Source organism: Raphanus sativus, unplaced genomic scaffold, assembly GCF_000801105.2.
Source record: "Raphanus sativus cultivar WK10039 unplaced genomic scaffold, ASM80110v3 Scaffold1706, whole genome shotgun sequence".
Lineage (NCBI taxonomy): Eukaryota > Viridiplantae > Streptophyta > Magnoliopsida > Brassicales > Brassicaceae > Raphanus > Raphanus sativus.
The window spans coordinates 1-19,948 of record NW_026617015.1 but is presented as its reverse complement, the minus strand read 5'-3'; the positions used below and the strand labels follow the sequence as shown (position 1 = coordinate 19,948).

Here is a 19,948-nt window from a genome sequence, read left to right as displayed (position 1 = left end):
TGTTTAGGACATGCAGCATATCAGGGACGCTGGTGGAGATAAATATAAGTATATATGTATATTTAAAAACTATTATATACATTATTATTCAAAAACTATACATGTTAAACATTTTTTTTGAATGAACATGTTAAACAAATTATATAAAAACTGTAAATTTTTTATCATTTTCAAATGCGAAAAGACTATTAAAATTATATATGACAACCAAAACTTTGTATAAAGATGTTAAAGAAACCAAATCAATCCATCAACAGTAGACGGTAAGCTATCGATCTTGCATCTTGGGATCTAGAAATCAAACAGAGTCGCGTATCGTTTGGTGTACAATAACTTTCGTAGAATCTGATAGATGCATTCACAATGAACACTAAAAGTTTTTTAGGTGTATCCACTATAACTTGATATGACAATACAAATGATGCGCATGCGATGATTGGTATACGTAACTTTATATTAGTGTCAAGACCGTGAGATTTTCAAACTTAAATCTAGTAGTGTATTTGTTGAGGATGTATGGGAAGTCGATGTTGTAGCAGAGCTGAAGTAGTTTATGAAATGTGACATGAACTACTACATCAGAGAGGCGTTCGTGAAAAGCACATATCAAAACCATGCATTAAAAGAAGATTTAATGAAGAGGGACATTAAAGGAAGACTTGAAGTAGAAGCAATCGATCTAAAGAGAAAAGGAAGATTGGCTTATTCGCTGAAGTAGAAGAAATGGAAATTTTCCATTGGGTAGATAGATTAGATCTATGGCTTCCTCAAAGATATATAAAAAGAAGCGTTGGCACTGTGTTGCCGGTTAACACACAGGGAGAGCTTTTAGCAATAGCGAGTTTTGTACGTCCTAAGAAGGAGAAGCAAAGCATCTAGGGGTTAAGGGCTTAGGTGGTTCAGAGTCTGTCTTAGATCTCTGAACGAGTTGACTAGCAAACAAGTTGAGGTTTGTCTTGAGCTTGTTTGATTTATTGCTTTTAAGAAGAACTTGTAAGAGCTTTTGAAAGAATAAATATAGTCGTATTTCTTGGAATTGAATAACCATGTACTACTGTGTGTTCTACATAGCGTAGCTTGCTTATCTTACATTAACAATAGGTATCAGAGCAGGTATCTGTGCTTTGTTTATTTAAACAGGTATATCCTGCGGAGTAAGATGGATAGCTATCGCGAGTTGGTGATAAGTTCCAAGGTGATCATTGAAGTAGGAAACTATGGATTCTGGAAGGTGCGCATGAAGGCTACAATCAAGGATATTGACCCATTGGCGTGAAAGGCTGTGGAATCTGGTTGGAAATCACCTGTTGCAAGAGCCGAGGATGGGACAGATGTTCCAAAACTGGAGGAGCTCTGGACTGATGATGAGAACAAGATGGCTAAGTTCAATGCTCGTGCACTAACTGTCATACATTACAGTGTAGCAAGGAAGCAGTTTGAACTAATTCAAGGATGCGAGGCAGCAAAGGATGCATGGGATATTATGCAGAAGCATTTTGAAGGAACCTCAAAGGTTCAGAGTTCTAGAAAGGATATGCTTGCAACAAGGTTTGAAGAGCTAAAGATGGAAGAGAATGAATCTGTTGGAGATTTCAGCTCAAAGATTAGCTCACTGGCACAAGAAGCACTTACACTTGGGAAGAAATACAAAGAGAAGAAACTTGTGAAGAAGTTCCTGAGGTGCTTGCCGTCTAAGTTCATGGCATACAAAGCAGCTATGACTGTCTCCTGTAACACTGACGAGATGACATTTGATGAAGTGGTTGGAATGTTACAAGCTCATGAGATGGAAGTGGTTGGTGTGTCTGGTGGAATGAAGGAAAAAGAAATTGCGCTTGCATCAGTTGAAAAGGAGCATATGGATGATAACGATCATGTGAGTCTTCTGGTCAGAAGGTTTGATAGAGCTCTACGAAAAGTGGAGAATGGGCAGAAGAAGTTTGGCCAAGGTAGGAAGACGTCTGAGCCTGAGAAGAACTACAGGAAGAATGATGCTAAGTGCTATGAATGCAAGGGGTATGGTCACTTTCGAACTGAGTGTCCCACAGTGAAAAGAAGAGAGATTCAGTGCCATAACTGCAAGGGATATGGACACACTCAAGCTGAGTACGAGTCGGATGGTAGGAGAAAGCCGGAAAAGTCCATGATAGGAATCAATGACAGCGAGTCCGACAGCGAAAGTGAAGAGGAAGTGAACAACTTTGTGGCGTTTCTAGGAATCGTGGAATGTGATTCAGGATCTGAGAGTGATGTTGAGCAAGAAAATGATTTAGATGAAAGCTACAAGGAAGTTCGAGAGACGCTAGTGAAGTTGGGAACGGAGAATTTGGCATTGGCTAAAGAGAAGGCAAGACTGGAAGTTGAAGTACAAGTGTTGAAGGATGACCTCAACAGGGAAGCTGAGTTGGCCAAGGAAAGTGTGAATCTGATCAAAGAAAAATTGGTATTGTCTAAGCAAGCGGACGAGCTCAGAGAAGAGCTACTGACTGAAAGAAAGCAGCTGATCTTCAAGCTGAATTGGATCAGCAATATCGGAAGATTAAGATGCTCACGGGAACCAAGCAACTCGACAAGATTCTGAGCAGCGGAAGAACTGAAAACTCATTGATGGGACTTGGTTACACTGGAAGACAGAGTAGCTCAACAGGTACAACGCGTTTTGTGTCTGGAGGTTTTGCGCATGCTGAAGAAACTAAGACACAAACTATGCCAGCTCAGATGAGTGGATGTTTCTTCTGTGGGAAGTTTGGTCATTACAAGAGGTATTGCTACAAGTATCTGGAACGGGTCAAACAATTATGGAGACAACACAAGTTTTGGAGAATAGGAAAGACTTCTCGAGGCTGGATGAAGAAGACTGACTTGTATCTTAAGGTAGTGACTGAACCAAGAAGTACCGTTCGATGTAACATGGCGCGAGTGTCAAGTGATTCTGAATCTGAGGAACCATGGTACTTCGACAGTGGATGTTCTAGACACATGACGGGAAACATTGAGTATCTAGACAAAGTGTCAAAGGTAAAAGGAGGAAAGGTAACTTTGGAGATGGAGGCTGTTGTGAGGGGTAAAACTCACACCTAGATTTTAGATCAGGTTTTATGTTTAGGTAAGGTTAGGGAAAGATTATCGCGGGCTGAATCCCGTAAGAACTTGATGAATGAACTTTGATTTGTATTGATGTAATAGAAATGAGATGGTTACAAAAGATGATCTTTGATGAATATAAAGATCACGAGAGAATTACAAGTAAGAATGTTTCAATGAATGTTGAGTAAAAAATATGAGTTGGTTCGGATCTTCTTCTTAGTCTTCGACCTTCTCTTTTTATAGCTTTGGACTTCTTTAGGTTGTTTGCAACTGATCTCCGAGATCTTCTCCGCTTGAGGTGGAATCTGCAACAGCTTCCCTTTGACCGGGTCCTGCGCTTCTTCTTGTTGTGACGTGAGCTTCCTCTTCGTCGTGACCTCCTTGGTTAGGATCCTTAGTTTTGAGCCTTCGGCTTCTACCTAGCTCTTTTAGACTTAGAACTCGTGATGGGCTTATCGCGGTCCATCGTCATCTTTTATTAATGAATGATCAGCTACCGGGCCATATTCGGGCCCAACAGTTGCCCCCAGCTTTCGAGATAAGATTTCTTACTCGGGAGCTTAACCTAGCCGCTGAACCTCAATCTTTTCTGTTGAGATAATGATTACTAGCTTCGTTCAACGAAGATACTATTTATTTGAATTAACGGTTGAGATCTCTTCTGATGAAATCAACGACTCAGATGAGAGGAGTTTTGAAATATTTATTCCGATTTTCGAGACTTGACAAGATATAAAGCAGCTAGCATTAACTGCCGCTGTCCATATTCTCCACGCCTCCACTCGGTTTCCAAGGTAACTTCTCTTCCACTCCTTTATTTTACTACGTTTTTCTCATTTTTTTTTTACTTTACTTTCATCCTTCGATTCACCATTAATCTCCTGCGAATTTCTTAGAATCCTTAGTTCCTAAGAGATTTGGTTAGCCTATTCCCTCCTTTCCCCTTTCAATCTCTTCGATTCTCCTTACCTTTCTTTTAAATGGACCCTCCGAAAGAAGGTTCCGGTGAGACCGGAATCTCTGCCTCCGGGAAGCGTTTAATGAAGGTTAAGCAAGAAATCGGTGAGAAAATGAAAAGAGACAAGAAGGAAGTCAAGGACTCAATTGCGGGGAGGGTCTCCAAGCGGGTGAAGAAGAAGGAAGTTTCTGGCGGGAGTACCTCTCTGGGCCCTCACTCGCCTTCCTCACTAAAGATTCAAGAAGTCGTTAACCTCATGGTTCAAGCCCATGGCCAAAAGGAGTTGGCCAAGGTTTGTTCCTCCGATGAAACTCCTGAAACCGCCCCGGAAGGTTGGTTCTGCATTCACGAGAAGTATATCTCGAAATGCCACCTTCGGTTCCCACTTCCAGATCTCCTGTTAGATCTTCTTGATCATTACCAACTAGCCCTTTCTCAGCTTTGTCCCTCAGCCATCCGGGTGATAAATGGTTTCATCACCAGGGCTAAGGAGGAGGGGATCGTTGTTGGACTGACCGAGCTAATGAGCCTTTACACGATCAAGGAGAGCTCTAACAAAGATGGTGGTAGCGGTACCTACTATCTTCCTTGTCGTCCTAGGCTTGGTCTTTTCAAGTCTTCCGGTAGTGATGACGATTGGAGGAAGAAATATTTCTATGTCAAGATCGACCCCACGACGATCCCCGTGGGTCGTGCTCTCTCTGTTGTTTGGTCCGATATATCTGGTTAGGACTTTGTTAGGATTGTGCCTTCCTTGTTTCTAATTAGTATTATTCACTGAACCCTCGATTTCATGTGCAGATACTGAGGATCCTCCTAAGCTTACTGAGAAGCTGGCTAGGGCTCTTTTCCGGAAGCTAAATCAAAGCTCCAATACCTGGGCATCTTTTGCCTCCTCTCGTATTGAATCAGCTAGGTTCCCGGATCGGTACAACGCCAGGTTCCCTGACCCGATTCCTGCTGAAGATTTAGAAGGTAATTTTCGGATTTTGCTTATTATTATTTTTTTTATTTCTGGATTTGCTTTCAGAGATAACTAACAAGCTTTCAACTGTTTAGTTTCTGAAGGTCCTTTCGTGGTAGATCTTTCGACCGGAGCTAGTACTTCCGAAACTGAAAAGACTCAAGCTCCTAAGATGAGGCCTTCTTTCCGTTCCAGGAACAAGCCTGCTGCAGCTGCCAGCGCTTCGCGAGGCAGCGATAAGACCCAAGGAGGTGCCTTCCTCAGCTCATTGAAGGAGGTCCTTGATGACGGGACCTCTGTCCCTGCTAAGGATGTTAACCCAGTTGAGCCCAGAGCTCAAGATGTTGTTCCCCGTCCTGAGGTTCCGACAGTTGAAGCTAACCCCCAAGCTGCTAGAGACCCTCACGAGGTCGAACTTCCGAGAAACAAGAGGTCTCGGACCGATTTGGGAGATAGACCCGCCAGATCCTCCTCCTCGTCTTCGCGGGGAGGGACCGTGGGTTGGAACTTCTCCCATTCTAAGCCGGGATCGATATTGGATGATCCTTGGGGTTTGGCAACCATCATGAGGCATATGAAGATGGTAGGATGCTCCATGCCTTCGATCAATGGTATGACCAACAAGGAAGAGTACGTTGAGATAGCTCACCACGTGGGTCAGGTATGTAGTCCTGTTACTCCCTGGTTCGCTATCAATCCAAATAATTTTTTTGTTTAAAACGTATATATATATTTCCTTTTTTTTTTGTTTTAGCTAGCTGGAGCCATCAACAGGGCTCAGCTGAGGTTTGAAGAGACCGTGCATGGTGCTCCTAGCGCTGAAGACTTAGCTCAGGCTACTGAGTTGTTCAAGACTACCAAGACGGAGCTCGACCTGGCTCGTGCTCGAGTTGCTGAGCTTGAAGCTGAGGCCGGGAGGCTCGGTTTGAAGGCTGATACTCAACAAGGGAAGATCGAAAGTCAGGCCATCGATATTCGGGTGAAGAGTAGGAAGATCAATGAGTTAGATGCTGCTCGCAGGATAGCTGAGCACCAGGTCAAAGAGTTGATCGCCTCGTCTCAGGTTAGTCAACAGAACAAAGAGGCTGAAGTTAGACTAGCTGTCAGGAAAGGTAAGAAGGAGGTGGCTGAAGCCTACAACAAGATCCTGACCTCTGTGAAGGAGAAGTTTGTCAAGAAAAAGGAAGAGACTGACGCTCTGATCTATGCTCAGGAGCTTCAGGCAAACACCGAACTTCTGAAGGATTTATTGTCTAAAGAGATTGAGAATGCTGAGGAGGAGTATCATCGTTTGATGATTTTGATCCCGGATGCTGGTGTTGCATACGAGAAGGCTCAAGTTTCTGATTTCTCAGTTAGCAAGCTCCCCATTCCTCAATTCTCCGAGAGCTCAGGTACTTTCGAGATCAATATGTTTAATCCGACGTTTTCTGGAGAATATGGTTCTAACTTGGGTTCGGTCTCTCCTGATTTAGTTCCCGTTGAGACGACCCCGGGAGGTGACGACCAGGATGTTGAAGAAGAGGTTCCTGTTAAGGAGGGTGATCCTATCGAGGAGGATAAGGATGATGAAGCTGATCCTGGATCCAAGGAAGGTTAAGAGCTGATGCTCTTTATGTTTTAAAACTTATGCCCAATGGGCTTCTTTATCTTTTGCTTTCAAGACTTATAGCCTGAGGAGGCTTTTAAACCTTTATCTGTTTGCACTTCGAATCTTTGTTAGCCTGGGGAGGCTTTTAAACCCTTGTTTAATTTCGAACTCGGTTTTCATTTCATTTTGAGTTTTTGGCTTTAGTCGTGAAATATGACAACTTGATTATAATCGAATCTTGTGATAAGTCTGAAAGACCTTGGTCGTTTTTAGTTCCTTAAGAGGAATTCTTGGAGTATCGGGACTAGCTTGGGATTTTTAGGGACCTAAGTTTAATCTGGACACCTTAGGTGGGGGTTCTTGGGAACCTGAACTTGTTTGTGGGATTTCAAGACCCGTTGAGACTTGCTTAGGATTTTAAGACCTTGGTGATTTGATGAGGATTTTAAGACCTCGAAGATTTATAAGGATTTTAAGACCTTGGAGAATTGACAAGGATTTTAAGATCTTGGAGATTTGGTAAGGATTTTAAGACCTTAGGTCCAGGTTCGTCGAGACCTGATATTGTCTGAAGGATTTTAAGACCTTAGGTTCAGGTTCGTCGAGACCTGACATTGCTTTGAAGGATTTTAAGACCTTTAGGATTGTTAAGGATTTTAAGACCTTAGGTTCAGGTTTGCAGGGACCTGTTTTGTTAAAGAATTGAGATAACGAGGATAATTTCTTTATTGATAATTAGATACATGGTATCATAGTAATCATACAATTTGCTGCGCGGGCTATGTGTTTTTAATCAGACATATGCCCCCTTTGATTGTGGTGAACGAAGTGTTGAAATGAGGTTGGGGCTGCACTCATGACGGAGTTGCCTACGTACCCAGTCAAGGGATCAAGCCTAACGTAGTTCAGGAGTTTTAGGTACCTAATGATAATATCTCTTAAGATTCGTGGCATTCCACGATCTGATTTCAGGTACCCCAGTTCGCACCTTTCGGAGTTTGTAAACGCCAGGTCGTACCACGTGGATGATCTGGTAGGGACCTTCCCAGTTGGTTCCTAATTTCCCAGCATTTGGTTCTTTGGTTCCTTCGAAAACTTTCCTAAGTACTAGGTCACCAACAGCGAACTGCCGGAGCCTGACTTTGGAATTGTACTGTCGTGCCATTGCTTGCTGATAGTTCTGAATGCGAATCAAAGCTCGGTCCCGTCTTTCCTCGATTAGATCGAGGCTGTCGGTTAGGAGCTGATCATTAGCTGCGGGATTGGATGTACAGAGTTCCCGGCGGAGGCTACCAGCAATGGTTTCAGCTGGAACGACAGCTTCCATCCCATATGCTAAGGAGAAAGGAGTTTCTTCTGTAGCTTTTCGTGGGGTGGTCCGACATGCCCAGAGTACTTCAAGTAACTTCTCTGACCAGAGTTCCTTCTGGGTTCCGAGGCGTTTCTTGAGGTTTGCTAATACTGATTTATTAGCAGCCTCCGCCTGTCCGTTACCTTGAGGTCGGCGAGGTGATGAGAAGGTCAGGCGAATATTCCACTTGTCACAAAATATTTTGAAATCATGGGATATGAATTGTCCTCCATTGTCAGTTACGATTTCGTATGGGACGCCGTGTCTACACACGATATCTTTCCATACGAATTGCTCGACCTCGACCCTGGTTACCTGCTGGAAAGCTTCAGCTTCTATCCATTTTGTGAAGTAGTCCGTTAAGACTAAGAGGAAACGTAGCTTCTTCTTTCCACTTCCTGATGGTACTAGTGGTCCCACGATATCCATGGACCATCTCATAAATGGATAAGGGGCAGATATGTTAGACAGCTTTTCCGCAGGTTGGTGTATAATCGGTGCATGCCTCTGGCATTTGTCGCATGAAGAGGAATAGGCCTCGCAATCTGCAATAATGGTAGGCCAGAAATATCCTTGCCTTTTGATTCTGATGGCTAGAGCTCTTCCTCCAGAGTGGTTCCCGCAGGAACCGTCGTGCATTTCCTTCATGAGTCTCATAGCAACGAGGCCATGGACGCATTTTAGGTAAGGTCCGGAAATGCTGCGTTTGAGGAGAACAGATTCGGTAACGCAATATCTTGCGCTTAATGCTTTGAGCTTTCGAGCCTCCCATTTGTTGGGTGGAGTCTTTCCCTCCAGGATGTATTGCGTGATTGGAATTCTCCAATCCTCTCTTCCTACAACTTTGTTATGAAGAGACGAGGGAGGTTCCTGTTCGTCGAGACCTGATGTCGTGGTGCCCCCGGAGGTATTGGTAGGATTGGGCTCCAGGGAGTCTGAATTCCGAGGAATACCTCCAGATGAATTTTGGAGAGCCGTACGGCTTCTGGTTTTAACTCTGCAGATGACTGGGTCTGAGTTGGTGCCCCCGGGGGTATTTTCGAGATCAGGCTCTAAGAAGTCTGAATTTCGAGGAATATCTTCCGTGATTTGGATTGTGTTCCCGGAGGTATGCTTTTTTGCGCTGCATATTCTGGTTTTTGGAAACCAAAATGTTGTGAAAACCTGGGTAGCTACCGTTTCAGGGCAGGTACCTTCGGGTTGCGCTGTTATTTTGCTCTCTTTCTCAGCTTTAGTAGCTATGTCGATGCTTGGTTTCTCGATTCCTTCTACGGGTATGATTCGTTTTACGAGGGGGTCTGACGTGGAAGCTAAAGCAGCCAACGCATCTGCTGAGGAGTTTTCACCTCGTGGGATTCTCGTTAGCTCGAATTTGTCGAACTGCCTAGTGAGGTTCTGGACGACTTCGAGATATGCCCCCATTCTTTCGTCCCTCGTTTCATATTCTCCGTGAAACTGGCTAGCTACTAGCTGTGAATCACTATAAGCGTTTAGCTCTCGGATTCCGAGGCTTAGGGCGAGCTTCAACCCTGCGATTAGTGCTTCATATTCAGCTTCGTTGTTTGAGGCGCTGAATCCGAGCCTATATGACTGCTCGATGGTTTCTCCTGCTGAAGAAGTTAGCCTTAGACCGATACCGGAGCCCTGTTTTGATGAGGCTCCGTCGACGTATAGGCTCCACTTCGGAGATTCCATTTCGGAGTCTAACTGCTCAGATGTTAGCTCAATGATAAAGTCGGCAAGGACCTGAGCTTTCGCTGCTGCTCGAGGTCTATACTCGATATCATATTCGCTGAGCTCTATGGCCCATTTAGCCAATCGCCCTGACTGGCTGGGGCTGTGTAAGATCATTCGCAATGGTTGTGAGGTCATTACGACGATCGAGTGCGATTGGAAGTAAGGTCGTAATTTTCTGGCAGCTGTTACGACTGCTAGAGCTAGTTTTTCCATTGCAGGGTACCTGGTTTCGGCGTCTATCAAACTTTTACTGGTGTAATAGACTGGTCTTTGTTCGTTTTGTTCCTCTCGTACTAGAACGCCGCTGACTGCAGCAGTTGACACAGCGAGATATAGGTACAATGGCTCTCCTATTACTGGTTTAGATAGGATCGGAGGTTCGGAGAGGTAAGCTTTCAATTGCTTGAAGGCTTCCTCACATTTCTCGTCCCATAAGAACTTCTTATTATTTCTTAGAAGCTTGTAAAATGGGAGGCATTTATCGGTGGACTTGGATATGAATCGATTCAATGCCGCGATTCGTCCAGTCAATCTCTGTACCTCTCTGGTCGTCTTAGGTGACGGCATTTCTAGGAAGGTTGCTATCTGCTGCGGGTTGGCTTCGATGCCTCTTTCAGTTACGAGATAGCCTAGGAACTCGCCTGAGGGTACCCCGAAAGTACATTTAGTGGGATTGAGCTTCATATCGTACTTATTCAGGATATCGAAACATTCCCTTAAGTGGGATATATGATCTTCTCCAGCTGAGGATTTGACTAGCATGTCGTCGATATAGACCTCCATGGTTTTTCCGAGTTGTCCAGCAAACATCTTATTTACTAGTCTCTGATAGGTAGCTCCTGCATTCTTTAATCCGAATGGCATAACCTTATAACAATAGGTTCCTCGTTCGGTTATGAATGCAGTTTTCTCCTGGTCCTCAGGATCCATCATGATTTGATTGTATCCTGAGAAGGCATCCATGAAGGATAGGAGTCGATGGCCAGCTGTTGCTTCAACCAGGCGGTCGATGTGAGGTAACGGGAAGCTGTCTTTAGGACAAGCTTTGTTTAGGTCTGTGAAGTCTACACAGATTCTCCACTTCCCGTTTTTCTTCTTTACCACTACTGGGTTAGCCAACCAGTCGGGGTAATGTACCTCTCGAATGGACCCAGCTTTCGTAAGTCGGTCGATTTCGTCGTTAACAGCTTGAGCCTTTTCGAGGCCTAGCTTACGACGCTTCTGTTTGATTGGTTTGAAAGTAGGGTCAACTTTTAGCTTATGGGTGGTGACGCTCGGATCTATTCCTTTCATGTCACTGGTGGACCATGCAAAGGTTTTGACATTGCTTTTCAGGAAATCAATGAGCTCCTTTTTTGTCTCAGGAGGTAGCTCGGACCCGATGCTCACCTGTCTTTCAGGATCTGAGTCGTCGATGCAAACTTTTTCGGTTAGGTTCCTGGGGGGACCTCGAATATTTTGTTGCATTTCGCGACCCTCCTGGATCTGTAATTGCTATTGGGGGGACTTTTTGAGGATTTCGAATCCTCCCAAATAGCAGATCCTGGATATCTTCTGGCTACCATGTACGGTAGCTATCCCTTCGGGTGTTGGGAATTTTACGCACTGATGGTACGTTGAGGCTACTGCCTTCATTTTGTGGATCCAAGGTCTTCCCAAAATCGCGTGGAACGGGGAAGGTCTATCGATGACTACTAAGTTGGTCATTTTCATTATTCCGCCAGCTATGACTGGGAGCTTGATAGTTCCCAATGAGGTAGCTGTTTCTCCGGAGAAGCCTACGAGGTTAGCTTTTTGGCCAATAATTTCGTAGTCGTCTATTTCCATCCCTTTTAGGGTATTATAGAAAATGAGGTCGACAGAGCTTCCTGTGTCTATCATGAGCTTAGGAACCTCGTATCCTGCGATGTTCAAGGTGACGATCAACGCATCATCGTGAGGTCTGTCAAGGTTTAAGGTCTCGCTTTCCCAGAAAGAAATCTTAGTATTGGATTCAGGGTTAGGAGGCTTAGGTCCAGTATTAGATACAGCCTTCCGCACGTGATTCTTAATGGAATTGACGGAGTCTTGACATATGTCTGATCCTCCAAGGATACAGTCCACCCGCGAGTCGGGGCTCGATTGAGGGGACGGTTTGCTCAAGAGAGCTTCGACTTGTAAACTTTTTCCTTGGGGGAATTTCCCGAGAATCATTTCGACTCTTTTCTTGGGAGCTGGAGGTGGCGAATCGGTCTCCTTCTCAGGTGACCTCTCACGTTTAGGGGAAGTGTCCCTGGAACCTCTTTTCTGATAAGGTGGTGGCTTTTTAAGGTCCACGCCCTTTATTTCTCCAGCTGCGAATTTAGCTGCCAGCTGGCGTTGGAGGTCCCAACACTCTTCGGTTGAGTGTCCTTCACGATCGTGATAAGAGCAACGTTTGCTTTTATCGAAGCCTTTTGACCAGGGAGTTTTGTTTGCTGCTGCAACAGGTTTCTCTTCCTTGTCTTCCTCGATTGCGTAGGAATGTTCTCCCTGAGTCTGACTATTTCGAGGGTTACCCCTCTTATGAGGTCCCCTAGTCTCAGAGGAGTCACCTTTCGGATGATTCTGAGGTTTCTTGTGGAGCTTATCCAGTGCAGCTGTCTCCTCCTCCAAAGTAATATATTTGGTGGCTCTATGAAGAGCGTCATCGATAGTTGGAGGAGCATTGAGTGTTAGTTCCGACCAGAATTTCGATTTATAGATCAGACCTCTCCTAAGGGCCTCGATGGCGATTAGGTCGTTAGGATTCGAGAGCTTGGTTCTTATTGCCCTGAATTTCTCAATGTAGACTCGTAGTGAGTCTCCCATTCCTTGACTGACCTTCCAAAGGTCGGCCTCAGAGGCTTGCTTCCGGATATGGGTTGAGTACTGCTTCATGAAGGCGTTGGTTAATTGATCAAAATTGTCTATTGAGGCTGGCTCAAGACCGGAGAACCACTCGAGGGCTGTCCCGACCAAATTTTCGGCGAATGTCCTACAGTAACCTGCTTCACATTCTTCTTGTGTGAAATGGGCTTTAACAATTGCCAATCGGAAAGCTCTCAGATAGGCTTTCGGGTCGGAGGTCCCATCATACTCAGGAATTCGTATTTTTCGGGTATCTCTTATGTGATAGCTGGCAATTCTGTCTGTGAATGGAGTTCCACGAGTTTCCTCGAGTAAGCTATCGATTTCGGGAGCTGAACTCGTAGCTTTATGGACTTGAGCTCCCAATTTCTGGAGGGCTGCGTGAGTTCGCTCCATATATCTACGGATAGCTTCAGGTCCTTCAAATGGAAGGACGTTTGGATCGTTCGCAGGTACCCGACGGGTAGGTTCCTGACGTGGTCGAGTTGGCTCATTCTCCCATGCGGTTGATGGGCTAAATCGCTCGGCATTTCTTGGGTTATCGGAATCTATCCTTTGATAACCATCCCCATTCGGGATCGAGTTTCTAGTTTGGTAAACCGAAGCTGACGTTCTGCCCCCAGATGGGAGGGATATTCCTGCTCCGGACCTAGGATCAGGCGGCGGAGGAGGTAAGCGAGTACTCCTGTCAACGACCTGACTGGGTGTGGAACTAGTTGTCGCCATGTTACTTCCCATAACACTGGCGTTAGGTGGATTGAACACGGGAGCTGTCCCAGTATGAGGTGTCTGGAAAGCAGATTCGTGTCCTTCCGGGGTAGTGCTATCCGGGGAAAAGTTTAAACGTGCTCGGGGGAATGAGGGATCGGTTAATCGATCATGAAAGATGACCCCCGGAGCTTGACGTTGCGGTGGTTGGGTTGTTGCGTTTAGAGATCTGGTTATCTCTTCAAATCATTGTTGACGTATAGTCAACTGATGTATCGTGCGCTCACTTTCCTGAGCTTTGTCCACTAATTGTATCATCATTTGGCGGATCTCAGAGAGCTGAGCCTCCGTTTGATTCGGAATGGCTTGCTGCTGAGGATTCTCCGATGATCTCGGGTTAATAACTCCGGTTGTAGTTTGGCTCATTCGAGCATCAACCGGAAGCTGTTGCTCAGATCGGTGGTCGCCACGTTGAGGCTCTGTGATTACGAGGCTAGAGCCTCCGTCGTTCGGTGAGCCATCACTCTGGATCGGGAGGTTAAGGTCAGACGGGGTTGTTGTCTGATCGGTAGGATTCATCCTCAAGTTAGAGTAAGGGATTCGATTGTTTCTTCCCCACAGACGGCGCCAATTGTGAGGGGTAAAACTCACACCTAGATTTTAGATCAGGTTTTATGTTTAGGTAAGGTTAGGGAAAGATTATCGCGGGCTGAATCCCGTAAGAACTTGATGAATGAACTTTGATTTGTATTGATGTAATAGAAATGAGATGGTTACAAAAGATGATCTTTGATGAATATAAAGATCACGAGAGAATTACAAGTAAGAATGTTTCAATGAATGTTGAGTAAAAAATATGAGTTGGTTCGGATCTTCTTCTTAGTCTTCGACCTTCTCTTTTTATAGCTTTGGACTTCTTTAGGTTGTTTGCAACTGATCTCCGAGATCTTCTCCGCTTGAGGTGGAATCTGCAACAGCTTCCCTTTGACCGGGTCCTGCGCTTCTTCTTGTTGTGACGTGAGCTTCCTCTTCGTCGTGACCTCCTTGGTTAGGATCCTTAGTTTTGAGCCTTCGGCTTCTACCTAGCTCTTTTAGACTTAGAACTCGTGATGGGCTTATCGCGGCCCATCGTCATCTTTTATTAATGAATGATCAGCTACCGGGCCATATTCGGGCCCAACAGCTGTGGTGTCATTCAAGGCAAAGGTACAACGTGTAACTCAGAAGTACCTAAATTGGTGAATGTCTACTTTGTCAAAGGATTAAAGGCTAACTTGATCAGCGTGAGTCAACTGTGTGATGACGGACTTACGGTGTGCTTCTCAGCAATTGATTGCCGTGCCATAAATCAACATGGTGTAACAGTGTTACAAGGTGTGAGATCTGGCAATAACTGTTACATGTGGGAAAAGAAGGTTAAGTGCTTGTCAGCTCAAGGGAATATTGATCTATGGCATAGACGTTTGGGACATATGAACTTCAGGAATCTAACGAATCTAGTATGCAACGACTTGGTTCAAGGAGTACCCAAACTCAAGATCGATGACAAGATTGTATGTGGTGCATGTAATGAGGGAAAGCAAGTCAAGATACAACACAAGAGGGTACCGGATGTTCAGGCAAAGGCACCATTGGATCTAGTTCACATGGATCTCATGGGTCCTATGCAAACCGAGAGTATCGGAGGAAAGAAGTATGTGTTTGTACTAGTAGATGACTACACCAGGTTCACTTGGGTTCGTTTTCTCAGGAAAAAGTCAGAAGTGTCTGAGAGTTTCAAAATCTGGGCGCTTCAACTCATGAATGAAAAGGGAAGAATCAGGAAGATACGCAGTGATCATGGAGGTGAATTCGAGAATGAAGCCATGACTACCTTTCTTGAATCAAGAGGAATAGCTCACCAGTTTGCAGCACCTTGGACACCTCAGCAGAATGGAGTGGTTGAACGAAAGAATAGAACTCTACAGGAAATGGGAAGAGCAATGCTTCATGGTAACAAGATAGCCAAGAGGTTCTGGGCTGAAGCACTCATCACGGCATGTTACACAATCAAACGTGTGTATGTCAGAAAAGGGACAACAAAGACACTGTATGAGATGTGGACAGGCAAAACTCCTAATCTTAGTTACTTTCATGTTTTTGGATGCAGGTGCTACATACTGAATGACAAGGACTAACTTGGGAAGTTTGACTCAAGAAGTGATGAAGGATTCTTTCTGGGTTATGCACAGTCTAGTTCAGCATACCGAGTCTACAACAAGCGGACCGAATCAATTAAAGAATCAGTGAATGTTTTATTTGATGATTTGTCTGTGGTTATAGGTGATGACTTGGGATCAAATGAAGAGGAAGAAGGTGGATCATCTGTAGCTACTACTGAAGTCATTGAGGAAGGTCCTATCGCAGATACCGTACCTCAACCAGTGGTTCAGCAAGTTCATCGCAATCATTCGAAGTCTGATGTGAATAGAGGGATTGAAGAAGGACGAAAAACGCGTGGAAAGGTGATTAACTTTAAAGAAATGGTGCAGTTCGCATGTTTCGTCTCATCAATAGAACCTAAGACACACACTGAAGCACTACGTGATGAATATTGGATTGTCGCAATGGAGGAAGAACTTGAGCAGTTCACCAGGAACGATGTGTGGGAACTTGTTGCTAGACCTAAAGGAGTAAATGTGGTTGGCACTAAATGGATTTTCAAGAACAAGACTGATGAGCATGGAGAAGTAGTTCGTAACAAGGCAAGGCTTGTAGCTCAAGGATACTCACAGATTGAAGGAGTAGACTTTGAAGAAACCTTTGCCCCAGTTGCAAGATTGGAATCCATTCGGTTGTTTCTGGGAATGGCGTGCATTCTGAACTTCAAAGTGCATCAAATTGATGTGAAAAGTGATTTCCTCAATGGAGTACTTCAGGAGGAAGTTTATGTTGAGCAGCCAAAGGGATTTGAGGACCCAGTGCATCATGACTATGTGTACCGACTCAAGAAAGCACTATATGGGTTGAAGCAAGCACCGCGTGCATGGTATGAACGACTCACAAAGTTTCTGTTAGAAGCGGAGTACATCAGAGGGAGTATAGACAAGACACTATTCTTCAAGGAAGTTGAAAAAGATATAATCATTGTTCAAATCTATGTGGATGACATTATCTTTGGAAGCACGTCACAGAAGCTGGTTGATGAGTTTGTTCAGAATATGACTCAAGAGTTTGAGATGAGCATGTGTGGCGAACTGAAGTACTTTCTTGGACTTCAAGTGTCTCAGTCAGAGAAACGTGTCTTCATCTCTCAGAGTGCATACGCTAACAGTTTGGTAAAGCGATTTGGTATGGAGAACTCCAAAGTTTCTAAGACACCCATGAATACATCACTGAAGCTTGCACGAGATGAAGCAGGAGAAGATGTGGATGTCAAGCTCTATCGAGGTATGATTGGCAGTCTGTTGTACTTAACTGCAAGTCGACCAGATCTGTCATTCAGTGTCGGTGTGTGTGCACGATATCAAGTTAAGCCGAAGGTATCACACCTGAATGCAGTAAAGAGGATCATCAAGTATGTCAAAGGAACATATAGCTTGGGCGTGTATTACTCGAAGAATTCCAACAAGAACTTGGTGGGATACTGTGATGCTGATTGGGCAGGATGTGCTGATGATAGAAAGAGTACCAGTGGAGGATGTTTCTTTCTTGGAAACAATCTTATCTCGTGGCTGAGCAAGAAGCAGAACTCTGTATCACTCTCTACGGCGGAAGCAGAATATATTGCCATGGGTAGTTGTTGCTCACAACTTATCTGGATGAAGCATATGTCAGCTGATTATGGAATGCAATCGGGTCCGTTTCTTGTGTATTGTGACAACAAAAGTGCAATTGATATCTCGAGGAATCCGGTCCAACATTCAAGGACGAAGCACATTGACATAAGGCACCACTTCATCAAAGAATTAGTTGAAGACAATCAGGTAGTAATCGAACATGTAGTTACTGATTTGCAGTTGGCTGATATATTCACTAGATATCTTGAATTTAATCGATTTATCACATTAAGAAATGCAATTGGTGTGTGTAACCTTGATTGTTGAGTCAAGTTGTGCAGAGAGTAGTGCAGGTGCTGATTCGGGATGTACATATGATTCAGATTGGTTTTGGAACCCGAAAACGCTGTGGAAAAGAGCTGCTTGATATGCCGTCAATGTTGTAATGGTACAGGTTTCACGTCAATCTGTCCCCCCCCCCCTCTCAATAAAAAGAGCCAGCAATGATACAGAAAGATGCTCAGAAAAAAAAAATATATTGATAGATTCATGATGGGAAACAACAGGGGTTTCACAGCACGAGAATAAAGAATGAAAACCGGCAGCATTGATGAAGGCATATCAATGTGAAAGCTAGCCATAAAAACACAATCGGCTGCACCAGAATATAAGATCTAGGAAGAGTTATATGTGCAGCTTGAATCAAGCACTAAGGCAACTCGTGAAGCACTTCACACGAATGGTAACTGAACTGAACTGATATAATGTTTTATATTAATCTTGATTCAGCCAATTGTGAGTTGTGACTCGTGTTTTATTACTATCTTGAAAGTCTGATGATACATTGATAATTCACGAATGTGCCTAATGCCTATGTGTTTGGATGAGAGAAATTAAATGTTGTAGGTATACAAAGGAGAGGATAAAAAAAGTCAGGGAGCAGATCTGCAATATCAGAAAAGTTGATTCAGTTTTATTCCGTTAAGGGAAGTAGTGGGGAACAAGCCCTAGAATATCTCCATCGTGCTTAAGAAGCTCAATCTCGCAGCCTCTCTTCATCTCTCACACGATCCTCACACAGAAACCGACATCTATCATGGGGAAAGGAAAGAAATCAGCTCAACAAGCCGAATCATCCAAGGAAAAGAAGCATGCAGAGGCTGAAGGAAGTCGGAGGTCACTCACTGATGGCGAACCTGAATCGCCTCCACCGAGAAACACTATGCCCATCTCCGATGCACTCCCTGAGGTCACCGAGGAGCTTGACTCATTCAATACCGCTAATGAGAAAACCCCTTCAGAGGAGAGCGATGAAAGGACTCCAGGTCTTGGAGAGGAGCCATCTGCAAAGGTTCCTGAAGCAGATCCGCAACCGCAAATTGGATCCACTAGTGCTGCCATTCAAGATGTTCCGGTCACTGATAAATCACCGGAAGAGAAGGATGAATCTGCTCTACCTCTGGCGATCATTGAAACTGAGAATGAGCTAAGTGAAGCCGAGTCTGAATCAGCCAAGAAAGTGGACGATGAACCCAAGGATGATGCTGTCACTGTGGGTTCTGAGTCAGATGAAGCTTCCCAGAAGGAAAGGAGGAAGAAACGGGTGCTGAAACGACTGGGGTTGCGTTCTGGGAAATAGAGACAGACAGGGGAGTCTAGTACACCAATTCAATCTCAGTTTCTCACACCAGGAGATGCGGCCAAGTCTCCATATTTGGCTAAGGAAACAGGAGCCTCACCTCAGCTGAGATCGAGAAGGTCTGGTGACAAAAGTGCTGAACCAATACCTCCTCTCATCAAGAGAAGGTATGATCAGTTCCTTAAGCGTAAAATACTTGCTGAGCGTTCGGTAGATATGAAGGAAGCTGATCAGTGGGGCTACTTGGCCGTTATCAAGAAAGGGTCTATGGAATCAACTGTCTCAAGTCTTGCAGTGTATGTTGAGCAAGTTGTAGCTGAGTTCTATGCAGGTCTACCGAGTACTAAAGCTGAAGCAGATGTTGATGAAGTAGTTGTCTCCGTGAGAGGACAAGAGTACAAGTTCTCACCTGCGCTCATCAACAATGCCATAGATTGGGAACCACTTACTGAGGAAGAAGAGGAGAAAGACGCAACGTTGGATGATATCTCGGTAACTGAGTTGGCTTCATTCATCACCGGAGATACAAAGACAGAATGGGACGGTCTCACTACAACGGATCTTACTCCGTGCTACGGTGCTTTGATGATCATAGCTGCATACAACTGGATTCCCTCGACTCACAAGACATATGTCTCACTTGAGAGAGCAAGGCTGATCTACAAGATGGCTCATGGAGTCCGTGTTGATTTGGGCAAGATGATGTTCAGACAGATTCTTAATCTTGGAGTGATTCAAGTCAATGATGCCCGTTGGTTGATCTTCCCTCGCTTGATCATGGCACTTCTTCAAAGCCAGCATGCGGTTCCATCTTATCCCAGTGACAAGCTTCAACGTCCGGTTCTTTACAACAAGGATAAACGAGGTGGGCGAGATATATGAGCAGAAACTAGCTAAAGGAAAGGCACCCGTCCAAAGCTGAACCGAAGAGAAGCTCTGCTAGAACAACACGTCGGTCATCTCCTGCTCCGGTTCCTACTCCACGAACTGCTACACCAAGCTCCAGGACTGCGCCACGTCGTGTATCTGTTTATGAACTTGGATCAGTTGCCATCCCTCAAGGACCACTCAACCGTGTGGATTTGCAAGTGGCACTACAGGACACAACACGAGCCCTTCAAGCGCTAGCTGGGATAGTTCAGGATATTCAGAGCGCTGTAGCAGGTTAGTATTACTCTCCTTCTGCATATGTGATATATTTCCTGGTGTGTTTTTAATCCGTGTGCTCACAAGCAGGGGGAGAAGAAGAAGACTAAGGTGAAGAAGACCAAGATTGTGGGGGAGCTT

General features: G+C 44.6%; 3 protein-coding genes across 3 annotated transcripts; all 3 read left to right on the top strand.

Annotated features, from left to right (window-relative positions):
• Positions 1-4,067: 4,067 nt before the first annotated feature.
• On the top strand, positions 4,068-6,609 carry LOC130504624 (uncharacterized protein At3g60930, chloroplastic-like). The gene is made up of 4 exons (XM_056999243.1): positions 4,068-4,770; positions 4,847-5,020; positions 5,105-5,670; positions 5,764-6,609. The coding sequence occupies exons 1-4, from the start codon at positions 4,068-4,070 to the stop codon at positions 6,607-6,609; spliced, it is 2,289 nt and encodes a 762-aa protein (XP_056855223.1).
• A 7,803-nt stretch (positions 6,610-14,412) lies between these two features.
• LOC130504623 (uncharacterized) lies at positions 14,413-17,449 on the top strand. Its single transcript, XM_056999242.1, has 4 exons — positions 14,413-15,370; positions 15,587-16,443; positions 16,507-16,693; positions 17,364-17,449. Exons 1-4 carry the CDS (start codon positions 14,413-14,415, stop codon positions 17,447-17,449), a joined length of 2,088 nt encoding a protein of 695 aa, XP_056855222.1.
• A 669-nt stretch (positions 17,450-18,118) lies between these two features.
• On the top strand, positions 18,119-19,825 carry LOC130504625 (uncharacterized; the record flags this gene model as incomplete). The annotated part of the gene is made up of 3 exons (XM_056999244.1): positions 18,119-18,574; positions 18,662-19,526; positions 19,709-19,825. Coding segments are annotated over exons 1-3 (1,438 nt in total), but the record flags the coding sequence as incomplete, so codon positions are not given.
• Positions 19,826-19,948: the final 123 nt, after the last annotated feature.